We start from the raw sequence: 18,240 nt of genomic DNA, 5'->3' as shown, positions 1-18,240 counted from the left end.
AATCTAACTTGTAGTATACTGTGTGGTTACAATGACAATAAAGGTTATTTATTTTTATTTATTTCATTATAAATTATTTACATTTTTTATATATTTTTTTTAAATTAATTTCATATTTATTGTATTATCTGCGGCATAGTACCAAGTTGTAGCCGAACACATTTTGCATCTCATAACTTTTTTCCCCCCTGGCTAACCTGCCAAATGTAGTTAATGTTCGGATGTTCCGGTGTTTTCTGCCATAGACACACATCAGGTGCATGTTTTCCTCCCGTATGATGATACATGACTGTGGGCGATTAATCTGAAATATTCATGTGAGTAATGGCCGTGATGGTTGCATTTTCAACAAACGTGTCCCTTTTCTAGCAAGCCCAGTGACAGCTTCTCAAGGCGGAGTTGTAATATACGATTTTAAATAACAACCTGACCACTTATCCACTCTCCCTCTGCATCGTTTCAGTCACCTCGTTGTCTCCGTGCATATATCATACAACTGCTTGGATGGAATATTCGCATCGCTCATTCTCAAGAGGTTTGACGTCTTTGCAGTTCACTGCAACATCAATAATATGGAGGTTGTAATCGTCAGTGGAAGAACTGGGAGAACGTCAGTAGAGGCTTGAGTACATTCAACTTCTCGTTGCCCTACCGCAACTCAAAAGTAACTTCATACGTTTAAGTTATGAAATTAATTTGCTTTCTGATTGTTGGCGAGTATTTTTTTTTCATTTGAAATTGTAATTGTTACTTGGCAGCTATACTGTCAAAGATTCAACTACAGCACAGATGTCAAAGTCAAGGTCAGGGGGTCAGTTACGGCCCGCCACATCATTTTAGGAGGCGCTCAAAGACAAATTGTGCATCGAATTTTTATGGCAATTCCAAAATTTCAAATTTCATTTAAAAAATATATATTGTTAGCAATTTTTATTACCATTCGTTTTTTAAACACTTTTTATTTTTAAATATTTGATTTCAATGATTTGATTTGAATATTTCATTTTTAAATATTTGAACAGTTTTTATTCATCTCTGTGTCTCTATATATACAATATAAGACGTTCATACATTTATTTGGGTTGACAATTTTAACTATGACTGATGCGGCCCGTGACAAAAAAAAGTTTGACGCCCCTGAACTACAATATATCATTCGGATTTTCATACCACATTGTGAAGGTTACCGGTTCTAACTTTATGCAGATAAAAGCCTAATTACCACACATGAGAGCAGACAGCACACTTGAAAAGCAGCCGGCGTGTGCAAGGAAGTAGTGCAGCACAAACACATCTTCCCCCTGTTGTGTCTTAACGAAAGGAAGTGTCGAGATGCGGCGTGCTGACTCATCTCTAGGTTCACTGTAAATATGATTCATTATAGATGAGTAGATGCAGTCTTTTGCTCAGATCACTATGAATTTTGTATTTGTTGAAATGCAAATATGCTGACGAAGATTTTTTATTGCCTCTATACGCCTTTCGTTATATAAGTACCTAAAGAAAAAAAAGTTTCCTCTGTCACATTTCTTACAGGACTGAGTTGACATTATAAATCATGGCCTTGTCATATTTTGTGGACTCATTTGTAAATTTGATATACCCTGAAGAAGAAAGCGTAGGAAATGTCGGTTGAGTCGAGCCATCAAATGCCGTAAGGTGGCAGGTTAACTCAAATTCAACATTTGATTGGCTGGCATCCAAGCGTCATTAAAATGACTTTTCACATCCAACAGTGGACAGAGTAAAAATGCTTAAAGATGTTTTATAGATCATCAAGCACGCCTATATCTTCTTGGCAACGGGATATTTGATTCACGATTGTTGTAATAAACTCATGTCCGTTGCGGCTTTTATCATTTGTTTATGTCTACATCAATATTATGGCGCTGCATGATAAATGCTTATAATTCAAATTCGTGAAGGGACTACATTTCTTACTCGGGTCTGTCATTAAAAAAAAAAAAGCTTACTCCCTGAATTGTGTTAACTAAGAGATGGAAATGCTTTAAAGCATGACAATGGCGAGCTATTGCGTCAGTGCTTCAGCTTTTTACCTGCACTTGTGTTCTTATCTGAATAATTAACCAGTGTGTATTTAGTTTCCTGGCTCACTTCATTGGCTCCTTCAAAACCCAAGTGTCCCTCTTGTAGGCTTGATGCTGTTGGTGTCCTTGTCACGGGAGGGCGCCCACATACCTCTTGAGAGGTCAGCTTTGGAAAATGTCAGCTTGGTTTTCTATCTTAACTCTTTTGATTTTCTTCACTTGGATTGTGTCTGCTTGAAGCATTCAAACATTGTTTCTTTGATTGAGAAATATTTGAGGGGGAACTTTTTCATTTAGTTTCCACCTGTATTATTTACTTAATAGAGATTTTTTTTTGGTTAGTCTAGTAATTTCCAAAACAATGTCCGCTTTTTATTTGCAGTATTAAAGTGCCTGTGAGTTGTTGTGCAAACCGAAAGTTAGTTGCCATGTTCACCGTTGCTTTTTCTTCATATTTTCCTAAGAAGATAAAGAAGCAACACCCGCCAGACGTCCCTAAGAACGCCACATTCAGAATTTTTGAATAGCCTGAGTGAAGGGACACGCGCTTGAAGGCTTGACGACCTGTAATGTTTATGCTTTTCGGATTTTGTTTTTCTTCTAAAACCAATTCCTCAAAAAAGTTGACTTTTTCAAATGGTCTGACTTAGAAGGAAGGAAAATATCTAGTGACGTGAGGTCAAAAGTGAAACAAACAATAGAGGGAAACGCTAACAAGAGGAATGCTCTACATATGATTTATCCTGCTTATCTATAAATACAGAGCGATACGTGCCATGTATGGAAATCATCACATGCTATTTAAAAACACTCCGAGTCAAAGAGGCCAGCATATTACTCACTTTAGTTCCCGTGTCAACTACAACTAGCTCCGCTACAATTGTGTCAAAGAGCACCCCCCCGTTTACTCATGCTACTCGTTTTTCCGTGGCGCCGACTCCTCCGCCCTCGCAACACAACCTGCCACCGACCTTGGGGCGATGCGCTTGATCTCTACGCACGCCTTGCCACTTAATGATAAAATGAGAAAAGTGGGTCGGAGATGTACATCCCCAGCAGAAAGTTAACATCTTCAGAGCACCTCGACTTCCTACTGGGAAATCATCTCTAAATAAATCCAATGAGTTTCACAAATAGGTGAAGAGCCTTCGGGAGACCCAGGTTGGCTCTTGGGAAGCACCAACATGTCTGGATGATTAACTGAGAAATGAATGACCTGCTCATGTATACACTGGAAACCCACTTGAGTAGTTCCAAATGAAATCATACTTGAGAACTTGTGTTCTTAACCACGTCTTGTATTCTTTTTATTTTCTCACGCTTTTATCACAAGCCGGAGCTCTCTTGTTGAATGTGCTAAGATCAGAAAATCTGTTTGGATACCAAATGGTGAAACTCACCAGAGTTGGGATCAGAGTTGCCGTCTGCTTCGGTTCTCTTGTCGGGGGAGGCCTGCTCGTAGAAGTCGTCTTGCGCCTGCACCAGAGGGAGAGGTTGTGTGAGGAGGGAGCCACTGCCAACGGGCTCGTGCTCCCCCAGACCGCTGTCACTGCAGCTCTCCTGGGAGCCGTCCGGCAGGTGAAACGTGACGCGTCGCTGCGACTAGAACCAAGAGCACACAACAGAGCCTTCCATGTTAGTGCTCTGCCTTCTTTATTTTTAGTTTTTTTTAAATTTTTAATTATAAAATTAATTTCTATTTGTGCAATATTTCTGCCTTTCTTTGTTTTTATTTATATATATTTTTTAAATAACTATCATATAATGAATATCTATTTGTGCATGCTACTTCACAGTGCTGCAGTTGGTAATACGTCGCCTTGGATAATTTAGACTCAGTAAGAAGAGGGGTTGAAAATTGGTTAATTATTAATAATTAAACATTGATAAAACGATGCAGTTTCAGATTTACGGCTGATTTTAGACGGTGTTATAGTTGTGGGGGGGTGTTAATAAACGCAAAACAGTCACGTTTCACTGCACAGTGAGACAACCCATATTAGCAAGAAAATTACTCATCACGAGAAAAAAAAAAAGTGAAAAAATGTGTTACTGTATGTAACAGCAGACATGATTAACAAAGAGTACAACACGGAGCTACTCGTGGGAAAGTGTTAGCACATCGTGAAATGGTTTACTCGGTGCTGTCGGTTTGATTTGGGTTTGCAAAGTCAAAGTGGAGTTAACAAAATTATTTGACGGAGAATGGAACTGGTAATTATTGGTATGCGGGCACTCACACACTCAGCACGCGCACACGCAATCTTTAAAGCCGACTTGATTGAATTTCCAACGACTAATTTTGATTGTCTTTTCCCTCCAGCTCTAATGACATTTTCCTGCGGCTTTTTCATAAGTCCAGACCCAAGCCTCCAGCTAACCTTTTGTGGGCAGAGCGAGGTGTTCGTGCCATATCATTGTTGATGACAGACAGGCACGGCAGCTTTTACAGTAATTATTGGCAAAAAGCAAAGGTCAGCCAATCTGCAGTCTAATGCAAATGACCTCATTATATATTTAAAATTGCTCCGAGAACACGCGGCATTCAATCCAACTAAAAAAGATGTCTAATAATAGAAATAAGAAGGAGGAAAAGGCTGCCTGGTTGAAGGAGGGGCGAGGGGGGGTGGTCTTGCAAAGAGAAATATGCTTCCTTCAGATTAAAATACTTCCATAGTGATGGATGTAAATAATGGATGGGTGCATTTATGGGGACAGGAACAACAGAATGGAAAAGCGAGGGTGGATGGAAACGACTCCCTTGATAGATCATGACTTGACATATCACAAGGCAGGACTGGACCGGACTTGCCCAAATGACTTGACTTGGCTCAGACTCGAATGTAACAACTTGAGACTTATGTGAGACTTGCAAATGTGTGAATTGATTCCATCTCCGAGACGTGGCCGATTGTACGTTTGAAGATATTTTCCGCGTTCCGGCTTGCCGACTGTCGGTTGTAATAATATTAGCATAAACCAGCTTTAACTGTCCCTGCTGCCAGTTTACAAGCTATTATGGCTTATCACGCCTGCTAACCCTTATTATCTGCTTGTTGGTTTTTTTTTGTGAATAATTTCCCTGCACAAACAAACACTGTCAAAAAAAATAAATAGAAGCAGGTTATTACTGCAAGGTGACATGTAAAGCAAGCTTGCATACGATGAGGAAGAGCTGGAATAACATTTGCCCTTGCTATGCAAACTGTACAAAAATTTAGCCGGCAAGATCAGAAGCCAGTTTTGCACACGTCATCCAAATGTCATCCAAGTCAACATAGATCATCAAAGAGGAAAATGTCTGAGCCCTCTCCAGACTAGTTGTAGCTGTAAATCTTAGCTAGGTCTATAAAAGTAGATGGTTGCATTCCAAATGAATTTAAACTGCGCCGGCTTCATTGATTCAGAGCTCGGCTTTTCATATTAAAATCAAGAACAAACAAGTAGCCCTTTAAACCAAAATGGAATATTGACTTTTAAACCTGCAATCTGTGTTTAAAACAGAATGCATTTTCCAGCATCTCGTCCTTTTTAAAAATGAAAAACGTTTTGCCAGGCCTGTCAAAATAAAGACCCACGCCGTGTGACAGTAAACACACGTCTAACAATGTTTCTTTGTACTCTTTCCTTCCTCCATCTTTTCGCTTCTGACCACATGGAGCGCAGTGTTAAAATCCAAAACAACTTTTGTGTGGTATTATTTCAAGAAAACACTGTATAACATTGCAATCTTAAAGGGAGATGCTCATACACACACACACACTGAGCAGAATGTTAATGCTCAGACGCACACAATTGCACAACCAGAATGCAACCTCCTCACCCCCCCACCCCACAAATAATCTTATCTCGCAGCAGTCTGACACCTGCAGTGAGAGAACACATCCTACGAGTGTGTTCTCACAATCGCACCGCTAAGGGAGATCAGTCATGCGGGAGAGTAGAACTCACAAGATCTTTCCATTCCTCCCCTCTATTTCCTTGGAAGAACAAAGGTGCGCTGCCATCTGCTGGTCACCTTTGTAAATACATCTAAAAAAAACAACAATGAAATAATCTCGATGCTTTGCTTCAGCCATTTTTATTTAAGATTAATATTAAGTGACAGTTGAATCACAGTCCTGCCTATTTTGGATTTTTACGCAAATGACTCGGCTCGCTCTGACTCGGTCTGTCCCGTGGCCAGGTTCGCAGGCTTCCACATTTAGTTTTTCATTTAAGAAAGCCGTGCTGTAAACTCAGCATATGTTTTAGTCACATTTCGATGAGTACTCCTTATCTCTGCATGCATTCGCATTAGACCGACTTGCTTCAAGAACTGATTCTGCCAACATGAATGCTCGTCCAATATTCTCACTGAGCTGGCCTTGCTTATCTGATTCATGTGCCAAAGTTGGAAAATGAGGGTGATGAGCACAGTCCAAAAGAGTAATGTGAGTTATAAAAGCAAAGCACTGGGATGAGATGCACTAAATGATTGACTTCTTTTCCCAAGCTGTGTCAAATTCAAGTCCTTTATTAGCTTAAGGATCATTTCCTTATAGTTTTTTTTTAATGTAAAAGGAAAATGGTGGAAAGTGTGTCGGAAATCAGACTAGGAAAACGTACATGTAATCATTTGACTAGATTGAAGCATTTTCGATTCAGACTGATAATTATCCATATTTTTAGCAACCTCCATCTAAAACACTGCTTTCACACTTCCTTTCTCGGGTGAAGCTAACATCTCACTACCGCGTGCTCTCGCTCTCCACCTTCACTCTAAATTTGGGCTGTCGTTAAATAAAGCTGACTTCAGGTTACTGAGAACTGCGAGATTGGAGTAGTGCAACCTGCTCTGTGCGCCTGAAGCAGGGCTGGAAAAATCTGTTGAACTGCCACAGAGAATCAGCTACATGTTAACCTCTTCTGATTCATTCATTGGCGCTACTCTCTGCTGGCATCTCCAGCCGTAACGCGCGAGAGACAGCACTTCTTCTCTCTGTGACTCTTTCACAGTGAGAAGAGAATTTGCCAGTCTGGCGACTGTTGAGTACTGTGCAGAGGTGCCGAGGATCACGAGCACTGAACACGGGCCTTGACATCTCAAATTATAATAATATTAATAATAATAATAACATAATATTAATAATACTGTACTACTGATAATTTTAATATTAATAATAATAACAATAAAACAATACTAATACTACTGATAATAATAATAATAATAATAATAATAATAATAATAATAATAATAATAATAATAATAATAATAAAGAACCACTGCACAATTTCATACTACAAACCCAAAACACCTTAATAAATAAATAAATAAATAAATAAATAAATACATAAATAAATAAATGGTTATTTTTCATCATTCCATTTGTTATTCAGTCATATTTGGTGGATTGCTACCAACTTTAATGGACACGATTTTTTTTTCTGGTGGCCTGAAAATACTAATGTTTTTTTTCTGGCATCTCTTCTACATTTTTCAACGTGTAGTTGTTTTAAGCAACATCACGAAGCAGCAGATGTCCGCTTGACTTTTAACAACTTTTGACGCACAAGCGCCATGGAAATTTGTTGACATTGGCACCAGATCTTGCATTGACACCCTGCTCTGAGCGTATGTGCCAGCAGCTATGGTGCGGTGTCACACTCATCGCAGATCTGTGATGACTGTGAAATGTTGAGCTCAAGCAAGTGAAAAGAAAAAAATAGCATTTTTATTTTTTATTACTGGCTGCCCTATTGCAGCTGAAATTGCTGACCAAGTCACTTTATACACCTGAGTTATGAGAAGTAATTGTACTCTGTGGCGATATAATCACATTGCATCCTGGCAAAACAAAAAAGCCAAGTTAAAGGAAACTATGTAATTGCTACAATTATATAACGAAAAAAAGAATTGTGTAAATATGTTAAATAGTATGACTAAGTGGCTGCAGGAACGTGACATCCGTCTTTAATAACAAATGCCACTAACGTGCTGCTTATGTCACGGAAATCACTGGAAACGATGTTTGTCATTCAAGGATACCCCGAGGCAAAATTGACACCTTATTAAATATTTCGAACATACCCCGAAAGATTTTTTTTTTGGGGGATAAACAAACCATGGTATAAAAATTAGCATTTTTGCAACAATGTCGTATAAATCAGAGCACAGACTCAAAAGTAGTTGGTGTGTAAATTTGCATGTGCTCACTTGGGAGTCTTTCAAACTGCCTAAAAATCCAAGCGAGACAAAGTACACCTTTCAATACTACTCTACTGTATATTGTTTTTTATTTGTTTGTTTTTTACTGTTCCCACCCCCTGCTAGCCTCAGAACAACATTAGCATTATTGAAGTGGGGAAGAACAGGGAGGGCAGGCTATCTTTGGGGGCTTGGGTGTTGGGGGAAAATGCAGAATGATTATTAGTTTAAAGAGACGAGAGCAATATTCCAGCAATCACTCATGTGCGCTAACTCTACTCCACTGGCAGTGTGTAAACAAACTTAATGTCTACAGTCTGTACCCCCATGAATCTCATAACCCGACTTGCCCCTCTTAGCATCCTAAATCCAGTGGCTAATCACGGAAACAATCAGTGACTGATTTGAAAGTCATCAATAGCATGAGAGCAGTTTTCCATTTGCAAAGAGAAGCCGTAAAATTACACGGTGCAACATTGTAAAAAAAAAAAAAAAAAAAATGGAGCTTGTGTGCGAGCTGGATTCCTTTTGGATATTTGAAAATGTTCATGGATTTGGAAAGCAGATACAGGAGCAGCTTTCGAGCCATCAAAAAGCACCTGCAACATGTCTATTTGATGGTGCAATATATTGATATCGGAAATGGCGCCTCAGGTCTTGCTGTTGATCCAGAACAACTTAATAGATTAATTGGGAGCCGGCAGAGATAATTAGGCCTTTGGGGTTGTATGATTCTTCTGCTTTTCGCCTGTTGCCTCAGCATTGCAACGTTCCTGCTGTGTAATTTAGTTAATGAACGAGAATGTTGTGTCATGTACTGTCCACAGGTTAGCAGAGGGTACAGAGAAAAACAAACTGTTTAAAAACATATTCCCATCAATTCCTTGATACCTTTTTTTAAATTGGTTGCAATAAAGCTTCTGTTTTTCATGTTATTAAACTCCAGTAATTTAACTCGAAATCGCACGAGAATATTTGTTACATAACTGTGCTTCAACCATTCAGACAGGCGAAACTTATTTTCCGTTCATCTGACAACAGCCGTGCAGTAATTCACCTTCCCGAACGAGACACGCAATTTGTTCGTTAATTAGCCGACTGCTGTAATCGGCTTCGGTTTGAATGCGACTCCTATTAGGTGCAATTGGGAAACGTGAAAACAACGAGCAGTTGATTCCTACTTGAGAAGATGCAAACGCTGTCTCGAGATGGACGACTCGGTGAAAGGGATCGCTCCAACCTTTTAACTTGACAGCTCGTATCAACACAAATATAGCAGACTACAGTTATATTGCTGTATTGCCCCTAAGGAGAAATTACAGATAGCTTGATGTTAGCTGAGAGTAAGTGAGCCAGGACTTGGGTTGTTTGCTGTGCTCTTATTATTGGATGCCAAGGTGTCCTTCTGTGAGCCTGACAGGCACTGAGTAGTAGGCCAAATTGATTGGTCTGCTCTTGCCCGCCAAAATGACCTGAACTCAATTTGCTTGCGATGGCTTCAATTTCCTGGCTGGACACAATCCCCCAACCTCGCCTACTTCACACTCTCTTTCTCAGTCTGGCTAGCTCTCACAGCATCCCTTCTTGCTCAAGAGCTGTCATTTAATTTCATTAGTCAACGGAGGTGACTTCTTGCTCTGTCACATGTATCTGTCTTGTGTCCCTCATGTGTGTGCATTACCAAAGTGGAAGTGCTTGGTGAAGTGAAAACCATTTGACAGTATGGACATGTTCCTTTGGAAGTCCTACTTTTGGAAGTGAAAAAAAAATGGAGTGAATTTTCATTTTTAAGATGCCTAATCTGAAGGTATCTGATGTGCTTCGAGTGATGGGAAAATGAAGCTTCATAATTGCTTCATGAACTAATGATTGTATTTTTGACTCCTCCAGATGGCACTGTTGGTTTAAGAAGAGGTTTAAGAAATGGCAGGTCAGTGTGCTTTAAGTGCTTCATTTTTCAAATGTCACGACATCCATGTTGACTAAATCTGTTTTCACACATAAATGAAAAATATGCTTTTCTGCAAATGTTTTATAAGGGATCACAAATGTATTTGTTTGAAAATAGTGACATTTACAGTTTTTTTTTCTGGTAACATTTGAAATGCGATCTTTATTCACACCCAAATTGGGTAAAAAAATATTTAAATATAAAATATTTTTCCAGGCTCATGATGAAAACACATGCAACAAATTTAAAAATATTCTGCACAAACATTTTGCTCCTTCCAAAGTGGTTGAGGTGCAGAAAATTGTCACCCTGTGGTGGACAGAGGAAAAAAATCTTCTGTTTACTGTATTTTCTACATACGTAAGAGTTTTCCAAGTTTTCCTAAAAAACTTGAGCATCAAAGCTTTAGATAATTAAAGCTCTGGCTTTAAAAAGAATGGCTACTGTGTATTCCTCCATAACAGCCTTAACTGGAAAACACCCAATTTGCATCACCCGACTTGGAGTCGGAACATCTTGTGAACTCATTTCCAGTGCACATAATACCCGCACGGTCAGCGGCTGATTAGAAGGGAAGCAGCATCTAACGCTGGAGTCGAGCATAGAGGTCTTTGAAGTGATTACCTTCCATGCTTTGGCCTTGCTTTTGTTGCACAAAAGATAAACATGTGGAGCCACTCAGCATATGCCAGCTTATGTCAAGATGAAAGATCGTAGCAGCCAATATCAGAAATGCGCAGATTGTACGGAGGGTATTAACTGGCCTCAGAAATACACTGCTAGCGCAAGATCTTATTCTGATTTCCGACGCTACCTTTCAGCACTTTTAGCTGGTCGCTACCACGGGCCAGAGACGATAGGCTACAACAACAAAATAACCTTGACTTCCACTTTGTTAAGCTTTCATAATCTTCCCTTGCTTTAATAAAATCCCACAACCAAGCATACATCTACAAACACGCAGGGCGTTTTGTCAGATAAAGCCGAAAGCAACATACAACAAGCAAGCCTTTTTATTTTTTCACCCCCTCACTTTTGCTAATATTTGTCTCGGAGGACATGCTCTCTTCTGGGTGTATTTACAAGCGGACTTACAAGCTTTTACCTCCAGGAAACAAGCGGCAGATCTGACTCATATTTTACGATGATTAATCTCGTCGAGTATCAACCAGGAGGCATAAATATGATACAACCAAATTAAGGCAGCTCAGCAAGCCAAACAAGCTGGGGAATTCCAAACCAATGCACTTTTTTTTTTTTTTTTAATATAGCTTGGTGAGCTACTGCAGTTGTATTGCTATTATATGTGTTTACTGTAAGGTGTTGATATTGTTTTCTTCTTCTGCTTCCTAGTTTAAATGGCAAGCCCAGACTAAAATACATAGTCACAACTCGACATACAGCTGCTCACGTGTTAAGAAAAAAGACGTAATTAAGCTATTTCATTAATGTGAACATCACAGCAGAACATTGAGAGACTTCACAAAGGTCAGAAAAGCTATTTTGAGACCAATTTACATTACCTTGAGTAAAAATAGGTTACTAAAACACATAGTTTTTTCATCTAACAACAAAATGATGCAAGAGATTTTTTTTTTAATTTCTGTTCTTGAAATCTGTGTAGCCCCGCTTAAGCCCCTCCAACATTTTGATTAATATTCTAAAATATATTAATTCATATTTTATTTTAATATTCATAATTTTATTATATTAATTATAAATAAATATATTATTTATTATATCTATTATTTTAATATTTATATCTTATGATGACATATTTTAATGAATATTTTCTCAGCTCCTCAAGTCTCTTTAGTTTTTCTGGTCTGTTGTTTCAACTCAACAATAGTTCACTTAGACCAAAGGTTATTCAAAAACAAGAATACAAATTGGAAGAAAATACATGAAAAAATGAGTGAATTGCTCCCGCTCAAGCATGATCACGGCGTTTTCTTGGCGAACGCAACGACTGATCCATAAGGTGAAGGCTTCTTTGTCCGTAGTATGCAGTCTTACATCGTTGAGCTGTTTGATCGCGTAAAGCAAGCTGACTTTTGCAGAGAATGTGTTTAGTCTACAAAGACCTGCTGTGCCCTGCCACTGGAGTCTCTTCTCGCTCTCTTCAAAAAGCCCAAGAGGGACAAAGCCAGAAGCTTATCCTTTGTGTATAGGGAACAAGGGATAATGCAGGCCGCTAGTGCAATGACAGTCGGGTTGCAAGCCGGTTACCGATGGGTCTCCTTAGCTCCAGGGAAATTACGCAGAGATATAAATGAAATGCTCTGAAACATTGAATGATTGTTTTCGCTCCTCCATATCCATCTTTCTTGACATGTTGAAATAGCTTTATAGATTCCATCATCGCAAACAGAACGCCAGGTGTCGGGGCGAAACGTAGTTTGAATTTTCATAAATGGGATTGTTATTGTCTTTGTAATATCATGCATGATAAAGGATATGCTTTGATTTGATACACGATTGGGCAAGGACAAGTCTACGACACCAACTTTCAATTTTGTAGCCACAGAATCGAGTGAGATTAAAAGTTAGTTTTCCGATTGAGTTTTGCCGTTCTTCAGTTGACATATATGACATTGGAAGAGACATGTCAACTGTGCTGTGATGATTCATACACCCATGAATCAACTGCATCAAAAATCTGTCAATGACAGATCAGAAATTGCTGAAATGAAAAAGTCGAGATGAAAGCAACTTGCCATTCCTTTAAACCATCGGTGTCAAACTCAAGGCCCGGGAGCTAGATTCAGCCCATCACATTATTTTATGTGGCCAGTAAAGACAAATTGTGCATCAACACTAAAATTACAAATAACACTTTATACAATAGAGATAATGCTAGCTTTTTAAATCACAAATTGTCTTTTGTCAGTCATGATGGCCCTCCGAAGGAAACTATGACAACGATGCAGCTCGTGACAAAAAGTAGTTTGACACCCCTTCTTTAAACCCACAGTGCCATCTAGAGGTGTCAAAAAATGCAAGAACTGGTCCATGAAGTAAATTTGAAGCTTCATTTTCCCATAATTAAATGACACTTTTGTTGGAACACCAAATGCCATGGAATGCCCTTAGGCCAGTTTTGTGACAATCTCAGCGAAAACTACTGACTGTTTTTCCACTTGCAAGAATTAGTCAACATTCCTCTTCTTCTAAACCTTACAAACTCGTATTCCTTATATTCATGGAAAAACATTGGCATCCAGCTACCCCATCTGACGGGATCAAACTAAAGACAACTCTTCTCCGCCATGGGGAACAAGGTATCTTCCCCGACGTAATAAAACCGGTGAAAGCAACTGACAAGATGCTTCCGACAATCTTCCAGCCAACACTTTACTTACTTTCCCATAACTAGAAAACAAAACAAACAACGGACAAGGAACAAGATAGATAACAGTAAGGTAGAAGATGAGAGTGAGGGAGAGAGACTGAGAGAAGATAAGTTAGTGGAGATCCCATAGCATCAGTCTCGTGCCGTAGTAGCAAGACGGATATGCCTGGGAACACGCTTTTTGTTTTCCAAGGAGCTCAGTGCTTACCTACCATGATCTCTTTTCACTGGAGCTGACAGCCCATGGAGTTTACCAATCAGTGCGAGAGAGTAACACACAGTCTATCAATCTATCCATCAATATCATGCTATCTCTCTGTCTCGTTTGATCTCAATCCAGTTGAGCCTGAATGTACTTTACTTCAACGACACCGCATGCAGCTTTGTACGCAAACTTCAGAGCTGAGTTTGGAACGCAGAAAGTAAGCAAGAGTTAGAATGATGGAGCAACCACATGACCCACTGATCTGCCCGGTAACAAATATTTTCATCAAGGAAAAATCATTTGGAAGCGGTTGTGAGAGCAGACTAACATAGGGCAAAGCAATAAAATGCCTTTTAACAAAACTGTATTTTTCTTTCGAATCTTCCTTTTTACAGCTGCTCCGTTTGCTCTACTCCTTTTCCTTTATTTCTTTGATTGACATGCAAACTAAATTTAACAGCGCCAGATTAGAAACGTTGTGTTTTGACATTTCGAAAACGACAATGAGATCAAGATAAATATATTTACATCTCATTACCTGAAATAGACTCTTTTTGAATAAACCAACAATCATAAGCATGCTGTAACTTTTCTCTGCTGCTCTGAAATTTGTTAATCCCGGTTGAAATTGAACCAACTAACAAGGCAACATGTCGGTTTTAACTAATCTCGTTTCACATCAGCGAGACGTTATGGCTAAAGTTGTTGCCGTGTCACACACACAGCATGCTGAACACTCATCTCAAGAGCTTCGGCGCTTTCTCTGAAGGGCTGTAAAATGTTTTGACATGTTACTATCTCTGCTCTGACCTTCAGAAATATCTGTCAACCTTCAGGTCGATTTGTCTCCTCTCCATCCGTCTCTATTCTCTTTGTCCACGCACTGGCGTAACCTGCCGAGCACTTAGCCCGTTGATCCGCTAATGTGAGGCAAAGCTCTTGTGCTCCAATTATTCTCCTGTAGTTGTTCTCGAATTGGTTCTTTCCTCTCTGTTTGCTAAAGGATACCGTGGCCCCCGGTGATTCCCGATGGCCTTTTCGTGTTCATCACCTCACTCCTGTCTATCTGCTAATGAACATTTGTGGACTATGTGACCTGAAATTGATTCAACACAAATAGTTTGAGCTGGAGTTGATCTTGCAGTTAAACCTCGCTGAATTAAATGTGTCTGTGTAGTTCAGCTACTGTACAGCTCCTCTAAATCATATCACAAGCTGAATATTCATATATATATATTTATTGTCAGTCCCTAAACACACATACCAAAATAGAATTAATCCCATTCCTCGTGTTACTGAATCGCTTATATTCAGGGTACAAGTAGCCCGGTATTTTGAACGCTGTACTTTTTTTGTTGACATGAGCTGTGTTGTTACTGCAGTTTTTTTCCGTTTTATGCAATTCCATTTAGAAAGCCAGCAGGAAAAAAAAAAAAAAAATAAGTGCCATATTCTGATATCATGAATAAATCAAAGCTTTGAGCTGCATGTAGCCAACTATTAGCGCTGCTAGGGAAATAGAGAGCAATGCTACTCTGTTATTGTTGAGGAGAGATCTCTGCACGGAGATAATCTGCCCCATCTCTCTTGCACAATTGAGGAATAATCTTCATCTTTCATGCTACAGTGTCATCAAGAGCTTAAAACCGCCAGCGTAATGGTTGAGACGGGCGAGGCCATCAATCGCGGGATGACTGTCGCACACGGTGTAAGCTCTTTGGGGCTGCACGGCATTAATGGCATCTATACAGCCACAGGGTGACCATATGCTCGGACATTTGGTTGACGACGCACACACACACGTTGACGGACACAAACGCACACTCGTTCTGCAACTGTTGACTGCCAAGTGACAGAAGAAGCTTGCAATGTGGCTACCTTCTGTCCAGTTCCAATGATTCACACAAGACGATGTGTGAATCACAAGCGTCATAAGATTGGGAAGATATTTTATCATAAACTGCTAAATGATTTTGTTTTCCGTGAAAACACGCTTTGGAAGGACATTGTGGGAAAACTCTCAGCTGTTTTCTTCCCGTGATAAATATCAAGCTTTGGGGTAAACAACAATTTCCGTTCTGTAACATTAGCAGCTGTGTCCTGCTTGATATTATACTTTTCTCGAAGTGGTCAGCGTTAGTGGGCCGACCTCTGTTGTCCGCGAGAGGAAGGGCGATCCAGATGAGGCGCCGTAAAAGGGGAGTCGGCCCGGATATGACGGCTTTTCACTGCACAATCAAGTCTAATCTTATTAGTCGGTGGCGGCAGTCGGCTGCGCCACTGAAAGCTTAAAAGCAAGGAAGAGGCATGTAGGTTAAGGTTAAAAAGCTATTTTCTCCTTTGCTGTGTAATGTGCAACATCTGCGGTGATAGCAGATTTCCCAGATTGGTTGACTTGGATGGATCATTCAATATTTCAAAATATGCCTTTGTGAAAGCAATAAATGTGTTTATTCCGAAATCAGTTTCAGAAGGTGAATATGCCTGAAAAAAAAAAAACCTGAGCGGAGGCTCTCATGATTATCAATAAAGTCACAATAGTGACAGCGCCGTTTACCTCAAGGAAGATGATTGGAGCTTTGTTGGAGGCTGAAAAGCCGGAATAGGGTGAAAGCGCAGTACAAGGCGGCCAAAATAAGATTGAAATTTAACATGGATTCAATTTCCTTAGCCTTCTTTAAAAAAGAAAAAATCATTATTCAGCCAGCGAAAACCGTGTCAGCTTTCAGCAATCTTAGCTGTTCAATTTGGATTTAAGGCAGACCACAAATACAGGTCAAATCTTACCTGCTTGCCAGCACCACAAGGGGGAAACATTGTCCAACTACACATCAGCCACAGTGGAATTATTTTTCCTTTTTTTTCTTCCCCTTTGTAATTTGTATGACTGTATGTTTGTCTTTCAGCCATTTCCTCTCTTGCGCTGTGTAACATAATCAATATGGTCCATCAATGCCAATCTAAAACTTAAAAACTCACTTAAACCAAAAGACTCTCATCCATCATACATCTCAAGGTCATGGAAAGAGCAAGGATGAAGGACAGAGATAAATGTGTGTGCGTGAGCGACGAAATGGAGACACAAGATTGCATGTGTATCTAAAGACTCCCTCGGAGAGCGACAGAGAGTGAAGCCGAGACAATGGCCGGGGCGGTGGGGGGGCATCTAAGATCTCCCCCCCATCCTCTCCTAAAAGCTTTTGCGAGTCAGACTAAGTTGTGGTTTGAAATTAGCAGATTTTTCACTGTGAATGCTGCGTATTATCTGGGCAGGCAACTGGGGAGCGGAGCAGAGCGAGGAGGTGGGGGTCGGCGTTTAACTTAACAAGATTAATGTTTGCCTCATCTCTTTGCGTTTTATTTCCTTCTCCTTGCAGGGCCCTTGTCAAATCTCTTTGGACAAGCTCGAACACATATGGCACCGCATGCAAGGAGACTGGAAGGACATTTCGGGTAGTGTCAGGGAAAGTGACATTTTTTGGGATGTATTTTGATTAGCTTGTGACGATCGTTCTTGAAATAAAGACGAGATTTTTGTTGAGTTGGTTGAATTTTGGCTTTGGAGAGGGAAACGTATTTTTCAATGAATCAAAATAGAAATATTTCTGTCATAGGTGTCAAACTCAAGGCCCGGGGGCCAGATACGGCCCGCCACGTCATTTTATGTGGCCCGCACAGACAAATTTTGCATCAACTTCCAAATTGTCTTTATCTTTTAAAAACAGCGAGCATTTTTTATCGCCATTCATCTTTTTAAACTATTTGACCCATTTTTACGAGTCATCACTTTGTTGTATAGCCTATACAGAAGACGTTGACCCCAAACGGGGTCATAGGTGTCATGGCTCAAAGGCTACAGACACAAATTAGCGCACAATACAGAAAACAAACGTTTGACCTAAAACAAAACATATAGATTTGGATCTCATACAATATCTATTCCAATTACTTTGATTCAAACCTCCGTATACATATATCTCGACAGACCATTTCTCTGAGGAGATTAAAAGAACAGGTATGATGAGATTAAGGGGAGGGATGACGCGATTAAGACTGACTACTTTGAAATGATTATGAAAGGCTTAGATGGCTGGGTCGTGCGTAGCGTTTTAAAAGACAAGGAGGGAGGCAGGACAGGGAGCAATCTTTCCGTTTTTCATCCATGGAAACAACAAAGAGAAGCTCAGTGTGCATGTTACGGGCTCATGTCAACAACATTTTCGGCACGAGCGCTTGATTTGACTGCGGAGAAATGGAGAACAGAGGAAGGACAAGAAATAAAAAAGAATTAGAATGCGCGCTCCCATATGACCTCCGAGAAACAACGACAATCAAATGGCCTGCAGCGGGGTCCCCTCCTTCCTCTCCTTTCTCCTTTTTTGTGTACTTTGATGTACAAAATAGCCCCGATCCATAAACAGAAGCATTACTTTCCCCGCCTCGCCACCTTGCTTTCCTCGCCTCGCTCGTCGCCTTGGTTTTGCCATCGCCCTGTCC

General features: G+C 39.9%; 1 protein-coding gene and 1 long non-coding RNA gene across 5 annotated transcripts in view; one reads left to right on the top strand and one right to left on the bottom strand.

Annotated features, from left to right (window-relative positions):
- The window catches only part of LOC125967743 (uncharacterized), a 136,460-nt gene that overhangs the window by 28,256 nt on the left and 89,964 nt on the right, over positions 1 to 18,240 (top strand). Inside the window, exon 3 of the long non-coding RNA XR_011086704.1 lies at positions 10,126 to 10,165. This is a non-coding gene — a long non-coding RNA (uncharacterized lncRNA). The remainder of the gene's footprint in view (positions 1 to 10,125; positions 10,166 to 18,240) is intronic.
- Positions 1 to 18,240, bottom strand: part of LOC125967738 (protocadherin-9) — a 102,921-nt gene that overhangs the window by 20,322 nt on the left and 64,359 nt on the right. For 2 of the 4 annotated variants that reach the window (XM_049719055.2, XM_049719054.2), the window contains one exon: positions 3,449 to 3,650. In XM_049719055.2, the coding sequence (XP_049575012.1) occupies positions 3,449 to 3,650 (202 nt within the window). The remainder of the gene's footprint in view (positions 1 to 3,448; positions 3,651 to 18,240) is intronic. The other 2 variants (XM_049719057.2, XM_049719056.2) reach the window with 1 other exon arrangement.

The sequence above is a fragment of the Syngnathus scovelli genome, chromosome 4 (assembly GCF_024217435.2).
Source record: "Syngnathus scovelli strain Florida chromosome 4, RoL_Ssco_1.2, whole genome shotgun sequence".
NCBI lineage: Eukaryota > Metazoa > Chordata > Actinopteri > Syngnathiformes > Syngnathidae > Syngnathus > Syngnathus scovelli.
This window is presented reverse-complemented; position numbering and strand designations above follow the sequence as displayed.